General features: G+C 41.7%; 2 protein-coding genes across 5 annotated transcripts in view; one reads left to right on the top strand and one right to left on the bottom strand.

Annotated features, from left to right (window-relative positions):
• The window catches only part of EVI5 (ecotropic viral integration site 5), a 107,342-nt gene extending 100,760 nt beyond the window's left edge, over positions 1-6,582 (bottom strand). Inside the window, exons 1-2 of one of the 4 annotated variants that reach the window (XM_071810432.1) lie at positions 6,258-6,582; positions 4,894-5,075 (exon numbers count right to left, since the gene is read on the bottom strand). In XM_071810432.1, the coding sequence (XP_071666533.1) occupies positions 4,894-4,953 (60 nt within the window). In that variant the 5' untranslated portion in view covers positions 4,954-5,075; positions 6,258-6,582. Of the gene's footprint in view, positions 1-4,893; positions 5,076-6,257 lie in introns of those variants that run through there. The other 3 variants (XM_065841707.2, XM_065841702.2, XM_071810431.1) reach the window with 3 other exon arrangements.
• LOC139828324 (uncharacterized) lies at positions 6,342-22,083 on the top strand. Its single transcript, XM_071810582.1, has 4 exons — positions 6,342-6,610; positions 6,707-6,866; positions 20,948-21,068; positions 21,756-22,083. The coding sequence occupies exons 1-4, from the start codon at positions 6,342-6,344 to the stop codon at positions 21,962-21,964; spliced, it is 759 nt and encodes a 252-aa protein (XP_071666683.1). The 3' UTR covers positions 21,965-22,083.
• The last annotated feature ends 281 nt before the right edge of the window (positions 22,084-22,364 follow it).

The following is a 22,364-nucleotide window of genomic DNA, read 5'->3' as shown; positions in this document are numbered from 1 at the left end:
GTGATTTAATCCATTTAAAACACTCACGGCTTTCTCCTTTTAGCCACAGATGGGCAGGCTGCAACACAAGAGCAGGACCACCTATGCAAATCTTAGGCGGGGGGCAGGGGGCAGACGGGACTCAAGTTAGCACAAAGTGTATTCAGATTATAGCATTTCTTACTTTTTTCCTCTTCAAGACTGCTATCTGTAAACAAAGTGCATCCAGAATGTCTGTTCTTGCAACATAAAATAACCTAACCCACATTTCAACAATGCTTAAATTCTGTGCCAAATAAATGCATGCATGAAAATCAACACTTAGAACCACGCTGACAGAGGTTCAACGTTAGGGTAATTCAGCTTCTTTGGGCCAGGGTACAGGGGATTTATTCACACGGTTCAAGTCCCAGTTTGTCCGATACTGCATTATACAAAGCCTTCCAAGTATTTCCTTTAAGTTCTATTATCCAAGTTGGGAGACAGAAACATAAGTGGAAATAATATTTTTTGGCTATAAAATGGATATTACCCCAAACCAAACATAACCAAACCAAGGCAGAAGGTATACCAAGACAGCTCCTTCGGATAAGAACCAAGACTTCTGGCAACTTCACACTCTTCCTCTTAAATGTCATTTTTAGTTGTATTTCTCCAGAGAGAAGTATGATTTTCCAGAAACTATCACAATACATTTCACATTTTGATATCCAACATCATACATTAAAACAACCCCTGACAAAAACTGCTCAAGTACAGAGTTCCTGGGTATGTTTACTCCAACATACCAGCTCGTCTTCCAGGGCTTTCTAGCTCACAGAAGCCAAATCTGGATCTCTAACTCCATCACACACTCTTTCAGAGATTCAAGTAACATGAGAACTTCTTTTATGATATGAAATTCTACCCATAAACGTGAAAGGGTACCAACATAATGGCAGGCAGTTTTCGGTGATGCAAGCAACATCTGTGTGAGACAGAAGCTCATAAAACTTAAAAAAAAAAAAGGGGGAGGGGGTCTGCAGATTATTATGAAAAAGCAACCACAAGAAGGACACAACTGTCATTTACAGATACTTAACGAAAATACATGAAGGATTATTATTCCACAGCTGCAGTCAGTCTGGAAAATAAGACTAGAGAGAACACGATGCTCAGGGCAGAGTTCGAATAGGTAAGATTTAAAAAAAAAAAATATTTGCTTTTTATCAAATTGATTTTTGTTCTTAGAAGTTAGCGTTTCATAACTATTTAATTACCCAGTCCTTAAGAAAATATTGCAGAACACCTACAGGGAGAACAAAATATTGTTTTATCACATTCTCATTTCTACAGACTATTATGACAATAGTCTTCCTAAAGCCTGTCACAAGACTCTTCTCTACAAAATGTCTTCTATTAATAGGATTAATGAAAATTCTAATAAATTAACTTTCTTCAGTATCATCTTTCATCTATTTGAAAGATAAGATAGAGTTATTTCCTTTAGAGATTTAGAGACAGGTGGGTGGGGTTTTTTTTGGTTTTGTTTGGTTGTTGGTTTTTTTTTTAACTATTTCTAATAACCCTAATATTGTAGAACATAAATACTATAGCACTGGTGTATATAGCTACTGGTAAAATCTGAGAAAGATTAATAGAAATGAATCTGTCAATTTCAGGCAAAGCTCTTTCATGTGTAAAAACTGCTTGGGAACCAAAACTTCTGGGACAACAAACTCTCTTCACTCCTCAGAGTTTCTTGCTGACTCCTTCCATGAACCTTTATAATACTAAACTTCAAACCAAAGTGCTATTAAATGCAATTTTGTGTTAAGTGCATACTATTCAGTACAATCTCAGAGACCAGCAGTTGTCTGCAAGCCTCAGGATCACTGCAGAGTATTGACCATATTCATAGTACGGGAAAGAATACTTTATATATGGGTTTATCCAAATTTGTCCTCCTTCTCAGGCAGAAAGAGAATGTGTTTGGGACAGAAAGTCCTCCCCAAATGCCATCTGACTACATCATAAACTTGGCAGGATGTTCCAGAGAGGCTGGATTTATTTTGGGCTCAGCACTGTGCCAATGTAGTTGCGTAGTTTTTGACTTGCAAGAGACTTAGGTCCTGCCAGTTCGGAGCATGGACAAGAGCACACATCTGCTTACAGAGGATCACAAAGTGCCACTCTCTTTGATTCAAAAGGAATTACTTTTCTAATAAGGACTTCCTTATCACACTCAGCAAAAGGTCAATCATAATTCGGTTTCTTCCCCTACATTCCCCCTATCAAATTTCCATTTCCTCCCCAGAACTGGTCTATTAGTGTAGACGCTCTTAGTCCACTTCATCTTGGAAGGGTCAGAACTGATGTACACGTCTTGCACTAATGCAGCACGGACATGGATTTACCGAGCCTGGTTCGGTCCCATGTGCACTAACGCACTCCACATCCAGCAGCCTTACCGCACAGATGCTGCGCAGATCACGTTAATGTATTTCTGAGCAGGAAGTCCCAGACAGACTTTAGGGAACAATACATATAGACAGACTTCATTTGGAATCGTGACAAACTGCTGGGAAACATTTTTAGTAACAACACATTCAGGGCAACAGAAGGACTGAGGGTTAGAAAATTATCGAAAAAGGAAGAAAGTGTCCAAAACCAGGAAACACAATTTCTCTTTTCTGCTCCACTCTTCCATTGAGACTTTTAAATATGAGCCAGGGAATGCAAGAATGAAGGAAAGCACTCGTAATGCTTAAAAGCATATTACAGAGTCGACTTCTTCCATTACTTGTATATTCTACTAAGTCATGTGCATTGAATAATAATTAGACATTCGTCCCCTGGAACAGAATTGGAAAGCCACTTTTGGCAAAACTCAAGCCTGGACGCACTCCAAAGCATATGGAGAGCAGTGGATCAAAATGCAACAGTACTTGCCAGTTTTTGGTAAGCGTACTTATTATTTAAAACACTTTTATGGTTAAAGAGTATGAAAGCGTTTCTTTGTTTAATAGTACAGAGAGCTTAATTCTGCAAAGTATTCCACATAACCGCAGTGCACTAATCTCCAAATCAGAGTTGCTCAGATAAAAATATTGTTGGCTGATCATATTAGTGACCCTGTTTTGTTCTTTATTCAGGTTGGTTTATGATTCATAGGATGCATTTCAGGTATGCTGACATGATGTTCAAGAATACTAGCCCACGTTGTCTTGGATGCCAGGTACTGGACACATTCACATTTTTAAGAGCAGAGAGCACATGCTTAGGATTATGCTAGTATTATTTGTATCCCGAGTAATCAAACTGAGTAAACAGAGTTGCAGATACAGTTTGACATAAGATAATGACTAAAATGGAAAACAGGATGTTTCCCCTTAAAAGATTAAGGGGAAAAAAAAAGTATTAAAATCTTAGAGGAAAGACGTGATATGGGAAGTTTCTGTTATGTAGGGCTTTAAAATTTGTTTATTCTTTTGCCCCTCAAAGACAGTCTTCTGTACATTCCTGAAGTCGATGGGGCATCTCTAAAGAGTCTGCAAACTTGATCCAGAATCTCTAGAGGCCATAAAGCTGCCAAGCATGCAGGTGTTCTTTACATGATTATTGTCACACATGATCCTGCCGGCTGGCCCTCAGCCTCACAATGCAATTGCTAACAACAGCTCTCCTTGTAAAACACAAATCAAATCCCGACAGTGTTATTCACCTAACTGTAAATTCCTATAAATACAACTAGAGATTTTTTTGTGGCATTTAGTAGTGTTCAAAAGTTTGTCAGGCTTGAGGGGGTTTCGTTATTTTATTTGGTTTACTATTGTTATATGATTTGCAGTCTAAGCAATGGGAAAAATTTGTATTTCAGAGTTACTGTTTTGCAGGAAAACTTCAACATTGTCTCTGTGGGTCCCTAACCGCTAGGTTTTTAGCTAAGGTAAGATATCCAAGAGTTCGCCCTGCTCCTTCTACATGAGCTGACACTTGACGGAACATCCTTCTTAGCAAGAAAGATCAACTGATTACCTATGGATCTATCATTCCGCATAAAGAACATGTAAAATAATAGAACATTTGCCACAGAGTATCAGTTGCAAACCAACCCAGAGCATCCTGCTCCTCCTACAGCAGGAAAGCCAGAGCAGGTATTAAGTTCTGTCTTGCAGAACCTGATGTTCTATCAACTCACTTTACAACAAAGTTTCCAAAAAGTCTGGAACACATTTGGAAGTCACTCAGCATACATTCCAATGCACAACTCTCTTCCCTTGTTGTGCTACTTGAAATATTGGACAGCAATATGACACAAATCTTTCCATCCTGCTCATAGCTACATTTCAGTGAGTTAAAGTCTAGCACTTAGAGAGCATTGGCTTATTTGGAGACAAATCTCAATAAAGCACTCAGCAATTCATATACGGGGTATTACAAAAATATGGACTCAATTTCAAAGCTACAGTGATTTCAAACTGGGTCAATTTATTTGAAACACCCTGTAGTTAAACCACAACTACATTTGTCATGTACTAACAGCAACATGCAGTGACAAGAAAAGCCAATATATTGATAGCTTGCTACCATTCTATAGATGCATCAAATATCAACATAGATTCACTGCCTAACACACAAAAATACGTTAGTGTTCACAAAGCCACTATTGGACCTCCTACACCAAATCTGGTAGGATACTTAGATGCAGTTTCCAGTACAAGAAAGCATAGTTAGAAATAGTTTTTAATCTGCTATAGGCACTAATATTTAACTTCTTTGGCTTTTCTAATAAATGATCTTGCTCTCTTCCTGTTTCTCAGCAGATTTTAAAATAACATGTTTTGCTTGAAAGGCCTTCAAGTAAAAGTTGAGAAGAAGAATGGAAAAAAATGCTATCAGACATCACCATATAGTGATCAGTAAGAGACTTACCAATGCAAAGGATGCATACAAGTTTGAGAATCCGAATTTGGAAAGTAGCATATAGATCATGAATTCACTTTAATTTGTATCAGAGGCTTTCTCCTATGGGAATCCCAATGCTGTACAGGTGTCTACTTCAGTGAATAGGTTGAGAGAAATCTTTTCTGGTCTAAAACTCGAGTGATACTGACCTAGGTTTGCAGATACATACCAGAAAAATACTTAAGAGGGTAAGATTATACACTTAAGAAGTGCACATCCCATTTCAGGTACTTCCAAAAACACAGTAAGATTGGAAAAGTTCCAGACAAGGATGAATTAAAACATTTGAGACCTTAAAATGCATCTGGATTAAGTTTACATTTTTTAATCCAAAAATCTCAAAGCATTTAATAAGATATCAACAGATGATGAACATATAAATACCATATATAATAAAATGAAATATTTATCTCTTCCAACTCAACAAATACTCATTTTTAGTTACAATTTAATTAAAACATAACGTAACAGATAAAAAGGAACTCTAGAGAATAACCCTCCATGTACCTATGTACTAGCATTCCACAGTGGAACTTCCTGCTACATGACAGCCACAGTACTTTCAACCAAAACATCCTCACGCACATAGCTTAAGTAATACAAACATGTACCTCTACATGTAAATACAGAAGTGTCCCTACCAACGCATAAACAAACGCATGGAGCAACTAACTACTGGACGGCAAACGAAAAGTGTCCGACGTTAATTCTCTTAGGATACGTGAAAAAGCGAGTCTGCTGCTGCCAGCTCTAGTCCACCCTCTGACTGGAGGGATGTCCACAGCACTGGCGATGGGTGTAAGGGAGGGACATGTGGAGAAAAGCACGAGGGCTCCTCCGGAGCGGCAGCACCCGGGTGCAGCTGCTCAACTGAGTCTTGCGAGCCCGCGCGGGCCGAGGCAGCGGGCGGGCTCCGCGTAACAGGTCCTGCCGGCCGCTCCGCCGAGCTCGCTGCGCCCCAGGGCCGGCAAGAGAGGCCCGATCCGACCGGCGGCGTGGGCAGCAACAAGCACTGCGTCCCCGGGGCTGCCCGACACCTGCTCCCCTGCCCCAAGACCCGCTGCCCAAGGAGCTCGGCGGCCGCGGCAAGTGCCCCAGCCCCGGTACCGCGACCCGCCGAGCTGCCGAGCAGCAGCGCAGCCGAGCCCCGTCCGCCGCCAGGCGCCGGCGGGAGGGAACGGCGCCCGCGCCCGGCCGGGAGAAGCGGCGAGCCCTGCGGGGGGCGCCCGCTCCTGAGGTAACTTTGCGGAGGGGGAGAGCGGGGAGTGAAGGGTGCTGGCACCGGCCTGCCTAGCTCGCCCGCCGCGGGGGACGGCCCGCTGCCGGCCTACCTGCGCGTAGTGGGGTTTCCTGAGCCAGGCCCCCGGGAAGAGCCGCCTCGCCATGGCAATCACACATCCCCGCAGCGGGGGGCGATGGGAGGCGGAGCGAGGAAGGATCGCTTCCCCGCCTGCCGCTGCAGCCGTGCCGCCGGCTTGGCACGGCACACGGGCGGCGGCAGGGAGGGAAAACAGAACGAGCGCGGCGGCGGCCGCCGGTGCCTGAGGGCGGGCGGGCGCCGGACGACAGCAGCTGTCAGCGGGCAAAACGCGCGGGCAGCTACCACCCCCGCGGACGCAGAAACCCGCCCGCTCTGCCACCCGCTGCTTGAAGGGGTGGGTCGCAGCGGCTCTGAGGGAGCGAGGCGGGGCTGAGGGGGAGGGGGCGGAGCCAGGAGAGGCCCCGCCTCGCCAAACCCGACGGGGCGGAGCCTCTCCTGGCTCCGCCCCCTCCCCCTCAGCGGCGTCGAACCGTCGGGGTTGTCTCGGTCGCTTTTCCCGCCCTCTGGCCGTGAGGGGCGGGAGCGGAGCCGGTGCAGCCCGGAGCCACCTCCGAATTCACCTCGGCGCTCATGTCTGCCAGAAACTGCTGGGAACCTGTCTGGGGACAATTATGAAGAGGTCAGTTAATAAATAACGTGTCTCATTGATTGCAAACAGGCTCCTGTCATTTACTGGACAGGGTATTAAAAACAGCTGAAGGCCTGTTACAGTCTAAAAAAAAAAAAAAAAGGAGTATTTCCTCCAAAATAAAGAGGGAGCATTTGCCTGGGCCCTCATTAACATAGATTAGGGACTTCAGTCTCACAAAGCAGGGAAAAAAATCAATTTTTCCTTCACCACAGGATCTCTCAATGCTTCACATACTGCCAGAAGTCCCAGTCCAGTTGAAATTAGTGGGAACACTTACAATTTCAAGTAAAATTGTCCTTTCTTACATCAAGTTTGATTTTTGCTCTGTCTTCATGTGTTTATGATGTGGTCATGACCTCCTTTAATGCAATGTGTTTAGCAGAGTCAGAGTCAAAAGCCAGGTCTCCTGTTAGGATGCTTTTTGGTGGTGAGACTTTGGGCAAAAAGATTATGCCATGGTGTGGAGATAAAGGTAGTGAGGAAATGAACATAACATGTTATGGCTTTTGGCATTCAGTATACTTACCAAAGAAGGCTGCTTTGATGAACAGACGGGTCACAAAAATACTACTGTAAGAAGTTCTTTTGGCAGGGCTTACTCTTAAAGAAAGTTCTGTATCTGGAAACCAAATGTTAGGTGCTCACAAAGTATTAAAACTCTGCAGAATGTAGAGAGACTTATTCTTTAAGATTCAAGAACAGTCTGCAACTGCTTTTTGAATAATATCGCTGCCAGAGTTACTCTGAAGGATGAATCTGAAAATAAATTAGTAAGATTTGGCACTCCTGTAAAAGCAATCCTGGCTGTAATACAGCCAGCGGCGCTCACAGTGAGGCTGTTTTCTTCTCTTCCTATTCAGGCAGGCCCAGATGGCCGCACTTTCTGCATCACCTCCCTCTGCAGTTCAGTGGTTTGCACAAGTTCAGCTAGATTATGGGCACGCAACAGAAAGGCAACATGAGAGGAGACTACAGAACAAACATTTAAACGTTTTGCTGAATAATTTCAAGCCATTACTTCATCCAGTGCTCTATGCCAACCCTTGGAATGACAGGCTGGGAGTAAACGTGAAATGTGGGTTTCCCATATGGCAGGCAGGGATCTAAATGTTTCATTCCTGTTATGTCTGGATCCAAAGAGTTCCTAGCATATGTTCATTAGGGAATATATTTTTCACTTAGTACATGAGATCTTTGTCATCTGTGAGAGCAGGTGCTTTATTCCAGCACCAAACTATTTAGTTATTTTGAAGTACTCTTTTTGCCCAGGTTTTGCTAAATGCTAAAATGGAAGGTCATTTCGGCCTTTTACAGATGCTTGTTAAACACAGAATTCGTAGATAAGCCTCAGAAGAGGCAACTCCCATGAAAAGCTAGGCCACACAAACCAGAATAGTAACAGAAAAGGTGTAGCATGCACTGACTTGGCATTCAGTTAATGTGCAGAACCAAAAGAATATTCTAAAGACCAGGGGGCAGATGCAGAAAAGCAGCAGAGGTAGAACATAAATCATACTGATGTGTTATTTAGAGTACAGCTTTTCCATTCACACATAGCTTTCCATTCTGCAGTTCACACATTATCCATTTTTGTATGCCAGTGCCAAAACTTTGATGTCTCTTAATGCCCAAGAAGTAAAAGTTATGCTGATTTATTGCTGCGTGTTAATATTTAAGTTTTCTATCCAGCTATATCAACATCGAGTGTTGTTAATTCTAGTGATGCATGATTTGTGTATTAGATAAAAATCAACTGCTGATTATACAAGTACAGTGTTTGTCACTGATGGTGTCAAAAGGTAAATATGGTTTTATAATACTTTCTTACCTCACGTTAGTTCTATGACAACTTGGAGCTTAGTACATACTAAGTATAACTCAGAAAAACCTAAGGGTGATTACAAGTGCTGAAGCATCCAGGAATTCTGGACATACAATGAATGAAAATATAAGACTAATGAGGAGAATGTAAAACTACAGAGAAGAATCTGAATTCTTCAGGATACTCAGTATAATGTGCACCTTTATAAATACAATAAGGCATTTAATCCAATTTCTTTTGAAGGAAAATCTGTATTACTTGAGCAAGTAATACAGGATTTAACATTAAACAAAAGCTGAACATTAACTTACTGCAATGGTGCTCAACTTGCTGCTTACACAGTTATTTGAAGCAGCTACACCCACAGAGCAATTTAACTCAAATGCTATCATGAGAGACTCCATGGGAAATCCTCAAGGTTCACACACTCTCTCCACCATCTTATTATATGCAGGGAGCCTCTGGCTAATGTTAATAATCACAAGACTGCTAATGTTAATAATCACAAGGCTTCTAATGTTAATAATCACAAGACTTCTCTTTTTCACAGAAGCTTTACCAATGTTCAGTCTGCCAAGCATGGCTTCCTGGATTAGTGCTCTTACTCTTTGGATACACCTAGGAAATATTCTGTGATCCTGGGCAGTACTACAGTTTTAAGGTATAACAGCACCACTAGGAACGGAAAGCCTTAGTATTTGCCAGTTACCTTGGTTTGTAATTACCTTTAATAAATATATTTATATAATATACCACATGACAATGATTTAAAATAAAACCACCTGCATTTCCTAAAATAAAGTCTACAAAAAAAAATTAGGGGTTTCTCTCTTATTACCCAGCTAGCAAGGTCCTTGCTCAGAGATCTGTCGGGGAGTCTGGTTTTTACACAGACCCTACTTCGTTAGGCTTGTCTTTGTGGAAGAGAATGAAGATCTAGGGACACATCCAACCTTTAGACCCAAACTTTCCCTCATATTCCCTTTGGAGCATGATCTTATTTCCTTCCCCTCCTACAAATTTATGTGAACTCTGATTTAATTGGTGTGTTAAATTGAATTTTATCCTAATAGATTATTTCCTATCAAATTCTTAAAAATGTTAATGCTTCTAGTGCATGAATAGGTGGAGCCATTTCTTACCCAGAAAGCAGACAAAGCCTGTTAAGGATTCCCTCGTGGCTTAACTTGTAATAAACAAATCATTAATCTATTTGAGGAAACAGACTCTTCAAGCCAGCAGGTTTCCTTTCTAAGGCAGTGTTTATATGGTCACTTTAATGTTGCATAACTCCACCCTGCTGCAGAAGCAGATGGTATCACCTTCTTCTCCTTGCTCTCGGTGCCTAACTTTTCTCTTGGGTTGGCACAACCATTTCTGTTGTTGCATAAAGAACTAGATCAATGATCTGAACTAAAAACTAATCTTAATTATTTCTTCCTCTGAGTTAGGTTAGGGGCAGTCCAATTGCTTTCATCAGTAGCTTGGATTTACACCAGAGTAAAGTGGCTATTTGTAACACCACTGAAACTTCTACCTTGTTTAAACATATCTGTATCAAAAATCATATCTTAATGCAGTCAGATAAATGACATAAATATATGTGACTCACTTCTAGCTTTTGACCCAAATTAGATTCAACTATTATTAAGCATTCAGAGATGCTGATTAATTTGAGGTACAAGTCTTTGCTTTGAGAGACACAACATCTACTGTTTTTTTTCTGATATATTGTTTAAAATTAAAAATGTATTAGAAAACATTACAGTTAACAGCTCTTAACATAATGTGTTTTGAGTAAAGAGGTCTTCATAAATTTGGATTAGAAGCTCTATATATTACAATCCTTTATACGTTAGCAGACTGAGGAAACTGCAAAAATACTTTGCTCTAAAGATTTGAAGGTAGTCATTACCTCATTAAAGGTCAATTGTAAGTGAATGCTAAACAAAAGTTTGTGTTCTCATTGTTTCAAAGACTACAAAGACAACTCAGTTCAGAATCAATCAACCAACAAAGTTATTTTGTCTTTGTATGTACTTGTTCTTTCAAGTCAATTTCCTCTATTAATTGCTGGAATTGGAGTTACGAGGTTCAAGAATTTTACTCAAGATTAATTGATGTTATATGTTAAAATCCGTAGTCAGTCAAGAGTAACACTTGCTATCATTAACCTATTACAGTTTTGGAAATAATTTTATAATTTTGGCACAAATTATTTTTGCCTAATGATTTAAAAAATGTGCCCAGCTTTCAACATGAGTATTTTGCTTAATTATCCAGGCTGTTTCATTCTTTGAATTAGTTATAATATACTATGAACTTCTGTCCACACTACTTGAAGTAAAATACTTCGCTTGTTCTGTTTCTCCTAAACTCATGGTAGTCATCTGTTAAAAACCCAAACATTTTTATAATCTGAATGTGAGAATCTTCATTCCAATTGATGGACTTTCCCATAAAGATAAATAGTCTAGCCGACATTTTCTTAATGTCCTACTGCCACTTCCTAAAACTTCTTACCCTGAATTAGAACTTTGACCTTCCTCCTTACTTTATAAGGTATCTGAGAGAGCTAGGAAACATCCACATTCTAGCCCAAACTCTTTAAAAAATACTGCTAAGTTCTCAATATTGAATCCCAGTACTGAAGCCAGTAGACACTGACATAAGAAGGTCAATGACAATGAGGAGATGTCAGCAAAACTGAATTCAGAAAGATGTTTGTTGTTAAGTCCTGAGGAAGTTCAGGCTTGGAACAAATCACCTGGCAGGGTAGTACATTTTTCAGCATGTGATGCTCTTAATTATTAAGAGCTCTGACTTGGGCACAGTGAGAACAGCTGCAATGTTTTAATGCGTTGCTACCCCCAGCTGCCCTGCCATCCCCTGTGCCCGAGGACATTTCCACAACAGAACTGTTTCAGTTCACAGTCTGGCATATTTGCTTTAATTGCCTGTGAACATCAGCTCACACTAAAATACTAGATTGTGAGGCCCAGCTAGTGAGGTACAGATGTGTCCTGCCTTCTGCCAGCTGTGACAGAGGAGAAAAAATGGGAAGAAGAGCAACTACAGAGAGCAGAGCTGCTACACGAAGCCCCTTCCTCTCTTGTACTCTGCTACTTACGCTTACTCCCATGCTATTCCCTTTCTTCTGCCATGCGACTGTTTGGGTAGCTCAGCATGTGAAGTCTGTTGAACCCAAATTAAAAATAACCTAGAAAAAGAAAAAAAGCCACATCGGTTCTCTGGTTTGATTCCACATGCCACTCAAAAGACTGTCATATTCAGAATTGCAGGAGTAGCTTGGCATCTGGCAGAAGCAGCAGAAACAGGAACTGTCTAAAAGGAGGCAAAAAAGAAAAGCTCTTCAAATCTGTCCTAAAACTAATGTCTCCTTAAAATACATACTCCATCCCAGTGATTTGTTGGGCAGAGTGAATGGATCATGGTGTTATATAGGAATTTGAATGGAACTAATTGTTCCTTCAGGCCTTAAGTCATATTTAAGTAAATCTGCTTCAGTTCACAGGCTTTAATGAAGCTGAGAATCTGTCCCTGCATGCAATAATTAATATAATGTAATGACATGCCTTATCAAGCAGTCTTTCCAATACTGGCAAAAATTACTCAAAACATAACACTTTGTTATAGTTGTTCTGCATGCAGAATCTCTATACATGAAATACAGAAATTTTGTACTGAACTGTTAGATTCTGACAGCACCCTGGAAAACAATCAGCAGAAATTTTTAGGAAATAAAAAATCCTTTTTAGGAAACCTCTAATTGTAAGGATTATAAATTTGTTAGGTCTACATTTTTTTTTTATATTATCCTGCTAAAATTGGTAATTCTGAGGTCATTTGTAATAAATGAGCTCTTTTAAAAAGCTTATCAGCCCTTACAAAGGAAGCGGCAATGTATTGCTTAAATTTAAAGCTGTTAACTAGCTAACTATATGTACAGTTGATCTACTTAAGTTATCACCATTGTTTTTTTCCAGATAAAACATTTTTCACTTCCCTTTAAATAAATAACAAAACAAACAGCCAGACAGTCAAGTATATTCCTGGCACAGAGCAGATGCCTTTTTAAATCCCTGGAGTAGGCAGTCTATTGATTGTATATTAATTAATTTCTGTAGCCTACTTTATAGAAGGTACCGTGAGATTTTTGATAGAAAATATCCCAATAGACATATGGCATTAATTAAATTATTTTAAATTTGTAAACATCTGAATTTCTACCGTAGCTTGCAGCAATTCCCAGTATAAACATAATTACTAGAATAAAGTAAAACTATTTTATCTTTAGAAGGAGTTTTTTAAAAGCAAAAATGCTGTTTTAAGCAAAGTACAGAACTGTATTCACACACAAATTTTCTTATATCATTAAAGATACCCAAGCAGAATAAATTCAGTAGTATAAAATATATTCTTTGAGTTCTTCTCTATGTAATAGTACACATTTCTGACCAACAGATGTTTTTGTTCCATCTATACAAAATAATGAGTGACAACACAGTAACTACTGGGTTACAGCATTTCTGAAGGTGTATATTTCTAATTGAATGACAACAGGCAATTTGGAACAGTAACAGTTTAAAACTCTTTAAGTAAATGATGGAGCTTATGCTAATATAGTATTCAGTCTTATATTTATCTATATCCTTCATTTAACTTTAGGTAGAGAAGTATCACTGCAGTCATAGATTAACTACATCATACCAATATACTGTAAAATTATCTTGTCAAATGAGGCTTCTGCCTGGTTCCTGCAAGGCTGCAATCCTGGCCTGGCACAGCGCCACAGACTTGCCCAGCAACACTGAAGTTCACAGCACAAGTCATTTTTCCCCTACCCCCTCACAGCTCATTTTATTTCTATGTCACAGTCATCCCCCTTCCACCCCCCAGTCTGGAGAAAAGTATTTTGTGACGGCTTTATGACCTAGCCCATCAATATTATTCAATTATTTTTAATTAGAGGTTATTTTTAACCCAGATTGTTTCTGTGATGAAATTCACAGCACAGCTGAACAAACATTTTTTGCCTGCACTATGGGTGTGTGGAGTGAGTGCTGGAGAAGGAGGTTGTGGTGGGAACTTCTTAATCCAGCCTGACTGCTAAAGGAAATGTATTGTGGAACTGCAACTACGGTAATTTTGTTATTTGATTATATGGTAGGAACATTAGCCTCAAAGATATATTTTAAGATTTCGCTGTATGAATCTACATCAGAAATCATGCTATTTGATTCCTTCTCTTTAATTTAAAAGAAATAACGGCTGCCTTTTAATACAATGAAGCCTATTAAAAATAGCTATATTTTGTCTAAGTGTATAAAGAATAAACTACTGCAGTTAATTAAATCATTCACTATCTCAGAAGAAATACATTGAAAATACATATTTTGTAATAAATTGAATATATTCAGTACTATTACAGTGAACTGTGCAACTGTTGTGCATGCTCTGAGTTCTCATTGTCCTTAGGCTCAGAGCTCTCTTTCCAAACAGAATATTCAAATGACACCACCATCACCCTCAGGCAGAAGTTGTAGCAGATAAGACATTTTCTTTTGACCAAGCAGGCAATCAGACCCTTTCTAGATCACAAAGTACCTGCATAAAAGGAGATTTAATCCACAAACTCGTTATTTCCAACTCACAATTTGGGCTTGGGATTTGGGAGTATACTTGTAAAAATATTAGTAGTGGGTGAGGTACACTGCAAAGTTCTCTGAAGACATAGAGAGTCTTTGTTAGACTTTTACACCTCTAATAAGGGTTAACTGGTAGCTAGTCAATGCAGTCATTGTATTTGACACAGGCAGTGCCATTTCTTTGAAGATATTTCAGATGACAACGGATATTTATGTTCTATTTTGTCTACATATCTACTAAATAACTTGTTATGGTTTAGGTCAACTTTGATGTGAGATTTGCAGAGTTTTTAATCAACTTATTTTGTGACTGCTTCTGTATACACAAACAAAGAGACTTGCTGTGTGCTGACATCCAGGCTGACCTCCTTTTACCTATGTTTTATCCCAGCTCCCTGTTCACATCCTGCAACTGTCCACATAAAACCCCTTCTGCACAGTATTGTTTGAGCCTGGGCTTGCTTACACAACTGAGGATATAGGTGTAACTCCAGTTTTCCTTCAAGTCAAACTCTAACCACAACTATTGTTTCCCACATGTCAGAAATTTATGGTTACAATTTGTTTAAAATCAGAACAAAGTGGAAACCACACAACTTGTCCAGCTCTTTTTTTGAGATCTCTCTTCCCAGTCATCATGTATGATTCAAAGTGGATTCTAAACAGAATAAAATTACGTATTCGACCAGTTATTAATTCATACTAAAATTGCTGTTTCTGTTCAAAAATGTTTTAAAATAAGACCTGGATTTACAGGTCTATCAAGTAAGGATGCCCTTTTCACCACAGGCTATTAACTGGTAATTAAATCACACCAGTAATCTGATACAGCATTATATCTTTACTAGTATGATACCACTGCCACAGACGTTTTACATCCTAGAATCTGCAGTAAATTAACAAGTCCTTGGAGGCCATCGCTACTTGACCTCTTGGTCTGTTTGCTGAATTCCAGGCAGGGCAAAAGACAATCAGTTCTACTTTTAGCAGTCATCTGCATAGTAGCACAGTGTCTTGATGATGCTTGTCTGCATTTCCTTCTATCTTTGGCAAGTACAGCTCTAGAATTGTTCCTACCTGAGAAATCTGAGACAGTTGGTAGAGGTCCAGGGCGAGGCAAACTGACAACAGACAGTTGTAATTTGAAGGAGAATTAAACTATAGCAAATTGGCTTCTGAATTAGATAATCCTCACACCATCCTTAGTACACTTTCCATTTTGTGCGTTGTCTTTGTAAGTTGAATTTGTCTCAGCTTTTTATGGTGTTTTCATGTAGGTGAGCCCTTTGGATATAGTCTTTCTCATCCTGAAGTTGTCTTCACATCTGTTTATGGTAGGTCTGTGTATTCCCCTTTGCATTCCTCGTGGGCAGGAGGATGGACTTTGATTTGCTGTAATGGCACACAGCGGAGACCCCTCTAACGGCCACCAGTGCTTCCCAGGTTGGGAAGGCATGTGGTCCTCAATTCCAATGGGTGAGGCCATCACACAATGCTTTTCAGTAGCCGTGAATTCACAGAGCCAGCATGTCCGCCTGGCAATGCTGCTTGGCACACTTCTGCTTTCCTGACTCGAGAAGCAGCTCACTTGTCCCATAATCAGAAATATTTCAGTTGTCACTTCATGAACTGCCCACAACCATACATTTGATCATCTGAAAGAGAGATGGCAGTCCATGGGGACAAATGGAAGGTCATTTCATGTTTCCCTGTTGGCTTGTTGTAAATGTTTCATTCTGTAATTGGAACAGAGGAAGAAATAAGCCTTTTCTCTTTGCATTTCCATTTTCTAAAATGAACATTTATATTGCCTCTTCTACTGCCTTGGTTCTGTCCTCCCTCCTCAATGTATACATCCTGTCATCTCCTAGACCCATGAAGTTACTTCAAGCTGATCTGGCTGAAAACAAACCCATTTTTATCCATACCTATATGTGTTATGTATAGAGACATGCATAGAAGTCATGTTTTTCAGCTGGAGCAGTTCACTGACCTGGCCAGTCAGATGGGCAGGTGTGCATGGCTCCTGGCACAGGGGACAGCCAGCAGGGCCGAGGACACAGCAGCCCCCTGAGCAGAGCTGAGCGCAACCTGAGATGGCGGCAGCAGCTGCCAGACGAGTTTGGCTGCGTTGAGAAACTGCACTCTCAGCTGCAACTGCAGAGGAGAGCTGGATTCACAGCTGGGGTTCACCTCTCCTCCCCACCTTGGGCCCAGACCTCCCCTGCCTCAGGAGGAGTAAGCTCGGTGGACCGAACCAACCAAAAATGATTTACCACTGCTGTGAGGTTAGTTTATACTGCTTGTGCTATGAAGCAGGTTGCTGTAAGGTCATGGGAGCACCCAAGTGGGCAGAGGGAGAGCCCTGGCAACATGCTAGGAGGGCAGCCGGGGAACTGCTGGCCCTTGGCTCGGATCAGCTGCTTTGCAGAATTCACATGTCCACCTGGCTGTAAAAGCTTGGGCAGGAAACCGCTCAGCTGGTTGTGTTCACGTGCTACATCCCCACACTTCTCCCAAACCCATCTTTAAGTTTAGCTATCTGATAACTACATCCATGCTACAGATTGTACTGCTTTAACTACATTAATCTGGTGGAGATATAGCTCTTCTGTGTTGCTAGGACTTTTTTTTCTGTGATTTTATTGATGCATTATAAGACTTGCACTTTTAACTGAGGCACAATCTGGATTACAGTATACTTTTGTAGCTTCATGATATTTCAAGTGAATGTACTGTTGCTTTGGTTTTTCATTGATAGTTAAACTCATCAGAAAAGCACATAGGACAAAAGAGAAAAAAAAATTGTGGTGGCAGCCCCAGATTTCAGAGACAGAGTCATGACTGTATGGATGGGGATGTCAGTGGTGGTGTGAAGGATGTCAAAATAGAAAATGAATGACTGAAGTAATGAGAATTTATTTTGATCCTGTTTCTGTATCATTTTTTAGCTGAATGCAGGTGTGTAACACTGTGTTAAAACAGGATCTGGGCTTTCACACTGAGATAACGTGACATCAATGTGGAAAGATCAAAACCTGTAGGACAAGAACTATGACAGGTGGATTATTCAAAACAATGATACTTAGATTGCACCTTTTACTTAAGCATATCAAAGTTAACAAATGTAACAGTATCACTAATTTATTAGCAGTGGAAAAATGAAGCATGGACCAGGTGACTTGGTTAGTGTGTCAGCCTGGGACCACTTACAGTTCTGGCAGCAGCTACAGAAAGGGCTCCTGCCTTATCTTCAGCCCCTGCAACTGAATTTACTGGGCTGCAAACAGCTGTGTTAGCAGGATCCTGTCATGCTGCACTATTCGAAAGTATTTTGTCTCCGTCCTCATCAGATAAACTATTACGAAAAAAGAAAAAAAAAATAAAATAGGAGAAGTGAGGGACTTTCCAGTTTAGTGGGACTTGGCAGGTCTGCTGAAAGCTTGTGAGAAGGCCCATGCTGCATTCCAGGTGGTGCGAGAGCAGGAATGCTGCGCTAGTTCTCCCTCCGGCCAGACTGATGTCCAGAACAGACTTTTCAGCGCAGATGAAACAGCAATATTCTGCCATGTAACTGTGTCCTCAGGGGCCATTAAACATTTTTTTTACTTCAGTTTAGAGTTAAGAGGTAACCCTGGTCTGTACTGCTACAAAATTTAACCACTTAAGAGCTGGAAATTCTGCTATAGCAGACATTTTTAGAGTCCACAAAGGAGCACAGAACAGACACTGTGATGGACAAAACCTTACCATAAAACTGATGCCAAAGTCTTCAAGAAGTTACAATACAACTCATTACGAAGTAAAGTATCTGAGACTGCAATTAGTTTTGCAAATCTGCGGAACATAGCTGAAGAGAATGAATAAAATGCTTGTTTAGGCTTTAACTCTGAAATGCTGACTGTGCATTTTAACTTAGTCACTAGAGCTTCAGCAACCAGTTTCAGCTCTGTGCTTAGAGAGCAAGGGAATGCATCACACCAGTGCATGATCAAGTCCTCAGGGGTCTGGGAACTGGAATCTCTTTCTGATCCAGGAAATTAAACAAAATTTCAAGTTTTGGCAGCTGTTTGTTGTCCGAAAGAAGCTGATTATATGACCACAGCAGCAGAATGACAGTGCAGAGAGAGTAGTAAACATCTCTTAAATTCCAACTCTGAGTTATAAGTTCATATTTTTATGCACTGGTCTCAGAAAAAAAAAGACAGGAAGAAAGATTACTCAGGACAACGCTTGCATATCTTCTTCACAAAATTCCCACTAGCTAGAACAGTAATAAGCTGCGGTTCTCACAGCTGTTTTCTGGAGCTAAAATAATGCTATGTATTCTCATACGTCTGCAATACAGAAAAGGCAGTATTACCAGTAAGAACACAGTGACTTATGTATAAGCACCCTCAGCACCTAGTCAAGCACTTCTTTTTCCCCCTTTGGACCTCGCTCACTGCCTTCAGCTACAAAAAACCCACGTTAGTATAACTGAGATAGAGGCAAAACACATAATCTCTCACAAGAAATGCCTTTCCCATGCTTCAGCTATCATACTCAAAGATGTAATTAATGCAGAAACAGTATGTCTCTTACTATTTCAGTCCTTTAGTATCTCAGTCTATTACAAGTTTTATTTTTGCCACTGTTACACATACGTGGACAGAGGGCTTGCTCCTTTTTCAGCCACTTCCAGCAGAGATGAACTGCAAATTAGGAATAACTAAGATCTCATATTAGAATTACATGAATATTTAATACCTTGTAAGTGCTTTGAATGGTGAACTATAGAGAACCTGAAGAACTATCTGTTCACCTACCAAAGACCATTCAGTCGTAGAAAATCCTGGCTTATGTTTTACAAATAATTTCAGAAGGGTTACACACCTGGAATAAAATTTTAAGTGAATCAAGTATTAAGGACTTTTAAAGTTGCAGCTCGTTTGACGTTTTTTTCAAGCATCTGAAGTGTCTGTTATCAGATGCAGAGCTAACAGCCATAGTTCCATTAGTAAGAGTCTTTGGTGCTTCTGAGTAATAGTGGCAGGGAAGGACTTAAAGAACAGAGTTAGATTGCTAAATGTTAATTTTTGGAAGGTAAACAACCTTCTAATGGTTTTCAAGTTTAAATGTGGTTTAGTTCAAATAATAAAGACTGTGATACAAACAGATCATATACTAACCCACACAGTAATTGCTGTTTAATGCATGTGTTGCAGAAGCGCTTTAGAGACGTACAGTTAAAACCAGAACTGCAATACTCTCCTAATAGTCTATCTGCAAAAGTTACAAGTAGTAGATGGTTAAATATTAAGGAGATAAGAATGAAGAAATAATTACTTAGGATTGGTAGGGCAAATATTTTGTTTTCCTATTAGTTGAATTTAACAGAATAGCATTTGACTGGCTAAATTGAGTCAACAATGAGCATGACAATGAACACATTTAAAAGGATATTTACAGTTTAAGATTTACCAAGCAAGATCCCAACATTCATAAGAAGATGATGGAGTACATGGCAGTTGTTTTTCAGGATTTCCTGATCTCTGAGAAGATAAAAAAAAAGGGAATGGCAAAGTGCTCATACTAGAAAAAAAGTGTTTCTGTGTAAAGACCAATATCAGGGTACCTTACAGTCAGTAATATTATTTTCCTCTGAATTGATGATATAAGAGGATGAAAAATCATTCATATTCTAGTCCATCTAGAAAAATATTTGAAGTTGTCTATTTTTAAATGTTGTCAGTGCTATTTTTGTATCTTTAGTATAAATATAGAATCATTACTGTAATTTTATTGCAACAATTGTTAGCTAGTTGTAAGACAATCCATTTTTTTTGTATCTTATAATTTCACTTGCGTATTTTTTAAATTTGGAAATTGAAGATGCTTTTCTGAGTTAATCTGAATTAAGTGCAGCATATGTGCATTGTTTCACTAATTATTATGTACCTGTGAAAACAGTCATACCATATTTATCATGATTCGAGATAAGAAGATCTCAGGTGAGCTTCCTTGCTGTTCCAGTGCTTAAACAATACAGAGAAAATGGCCTGGGATCTAATTTTCCGTCCTTACTGAATCGTGGTCATGACAACCATCTGTACAAGGATAAGCTTTGCAGTATTGTCTTGTTCAAGGGTATCATTTTGACGTAATGTTGTGTGATACAATAGGGCAATGGAAAAGAATACTGTGCAGCAGTTGGTGCTCTTATCTACATATACTGCTGACTTATACTTTTGTTTTTTGAGTATTTTGGTTTGCTTATTTATGTGGCCATCATGGCAAGGAAAGTATAGAAACGTAACACCAGGCTTTAAAAAATACATTAACCTTTGAGAGAAGGGCCATTGGCCAAGGGAAATGCCACTGATTACTGAACAGCGTCTTGTTAGCACATCCAGGGTGGAACTATCCCGTAAAACTTATATTTAAAATAACTGTGAGCAAGAGATTTCGATCATAAATAGTTTTATTCTGATGTAAAGAGGAGTTAACCAGACTAAGCTGTACTTGGGTGCTCTGTCCAGGCTTCCCTCCTATGCCCCCTCCCAGGATAACAAACTGACCCCATCTCTCCCTTTCAGGGGCTTCGCCTGGCAGGGACAGCGGTTTTGAGACCAGCAAGAGCAGCAGAGCGGGGAATCGGGAATTCACCGTCCAGACCACTGAGTTCAGCCATTCCTCGAGTGCTTGTGACATCAGTTGGTGAGACCTGATCCAATCAATATTTGCATTTTGGGGTTGTGCAGAGGCCCGAGCAGCAGAGAGCGGCTGCCCTGCTGGGGTCAAGGGTTTGTATTGTATGTCAGCACTGTACGGGGCGATAGCTGCCTTGAAGCTCAGGGACTACTGAGACCAGTCCAATGCTAGAGTCTAAGAAACTATTCATGAAGTGAAAAGCCTGTTTCACTTTGCTAATGCAGCTACTGCTAGAAACGGAGGTGTAGCTTGTCTCCTAAAATGGCAGCATGCCGATGGCTGTCACAGCAGAGGACAACTCTGTTCAGCTCCCGTGCCCTTGGTACCAATGCGCCGGCCGCAGCAGCCCGCGGTAGCCGGGCCAGGCCAGGCCAGGCCAGGCCTCCCCTCGCCTCACCCGGACGCGAAGCCGGGCTCTCCTCCTGGCCGCCCCGGATCACTCCAGACGCCAGGGCCGAGCCCCGCAACGCGGGGAGCTGCGCCGCGACCCCAAGCCTGGGCGGAGACCCCAGTGCTGCGGGGCGGTGTGTGCGCCGCTGCCGGGCCGCCTACCGCAGGTGCGGCTGAAACAATAGGCAAAGCGGCCGGCGGGGCGGCGCGCACCCCTCCGCACTGCCGCAACGAGTCCCGGGCGGCGGGCAGGGATCCTTCTTTCGGTAAGCACGCCTAAAGTAGTCCCTCTTTGTTCACCAGCGGCAAAGGTTTGGCTTCACCTGTGTCCTTCCGCCGCGGCGCTCTTCCTCCCGCCCCCTGGCCCAGGAGCTGCCTGTCGGCGCAGGCGGGGCCCGCCGGGGCGGGGCCGAGGCCCTTTGTGCTCCCAGAATGCACCAGCTTCTCCTCCGCGGGAAACAAAAATGGCGAGGGGCTACGGGCGAGCTGGGCTGTCTGTGAAGCGGGTCTGACCCCTCCTCTGCCGCCTTTTCTCCGCCGCGCCGCGGTGTCCGTGCTCGGGGGGGTCCCGTTGCGCACCGAGGGCCCGGCCGGACCGGGGCGCCGGGGGGAGGCTCCCGAGCTCGCTGATTTCCCTGTATGAGGCGGTTGGCACCACTGGAGAGACCGAATGAGGTGAGGGGTGGGAGGCGGGCCGCGGCGGAGGGGGGGGGCGGAAGGGAGGGAGGGGCGGCTGGGCCCTGCCTGGGGTGGGGGGGGCAGCGCGGGGACGCGGGGGTGGGCGCGCCCCGCGTTTGGGCCACCGGTGCCGCATCCCACCCCCCGCGGCGGCCACGCCACCCGCCGGGGAGGGGTGCGAGGGGCCCTGCTCCGGCGCGGGGGGCCCGGAGGCCTTTTGGGGAAGGGGGAGGA

This window comes from Patagioenas fasciata, chromosome 6 (genome assembly GCF_037038585.1).
Source record: "Patagioenas fasciata isolate bPatFas1 chromosome 6, bPatFas1.hap1, whole genome shotgun sequence".
Taxonomy (NCBI): Eukaryota; Metazoa; Chordata; class Aves; order Columbiformes; family Columbidae; genus Patagioenas; species Patagioenas fasciata.
This window is presented reverse-complemented; position numbering and strand designations above follow the sequence as displayed.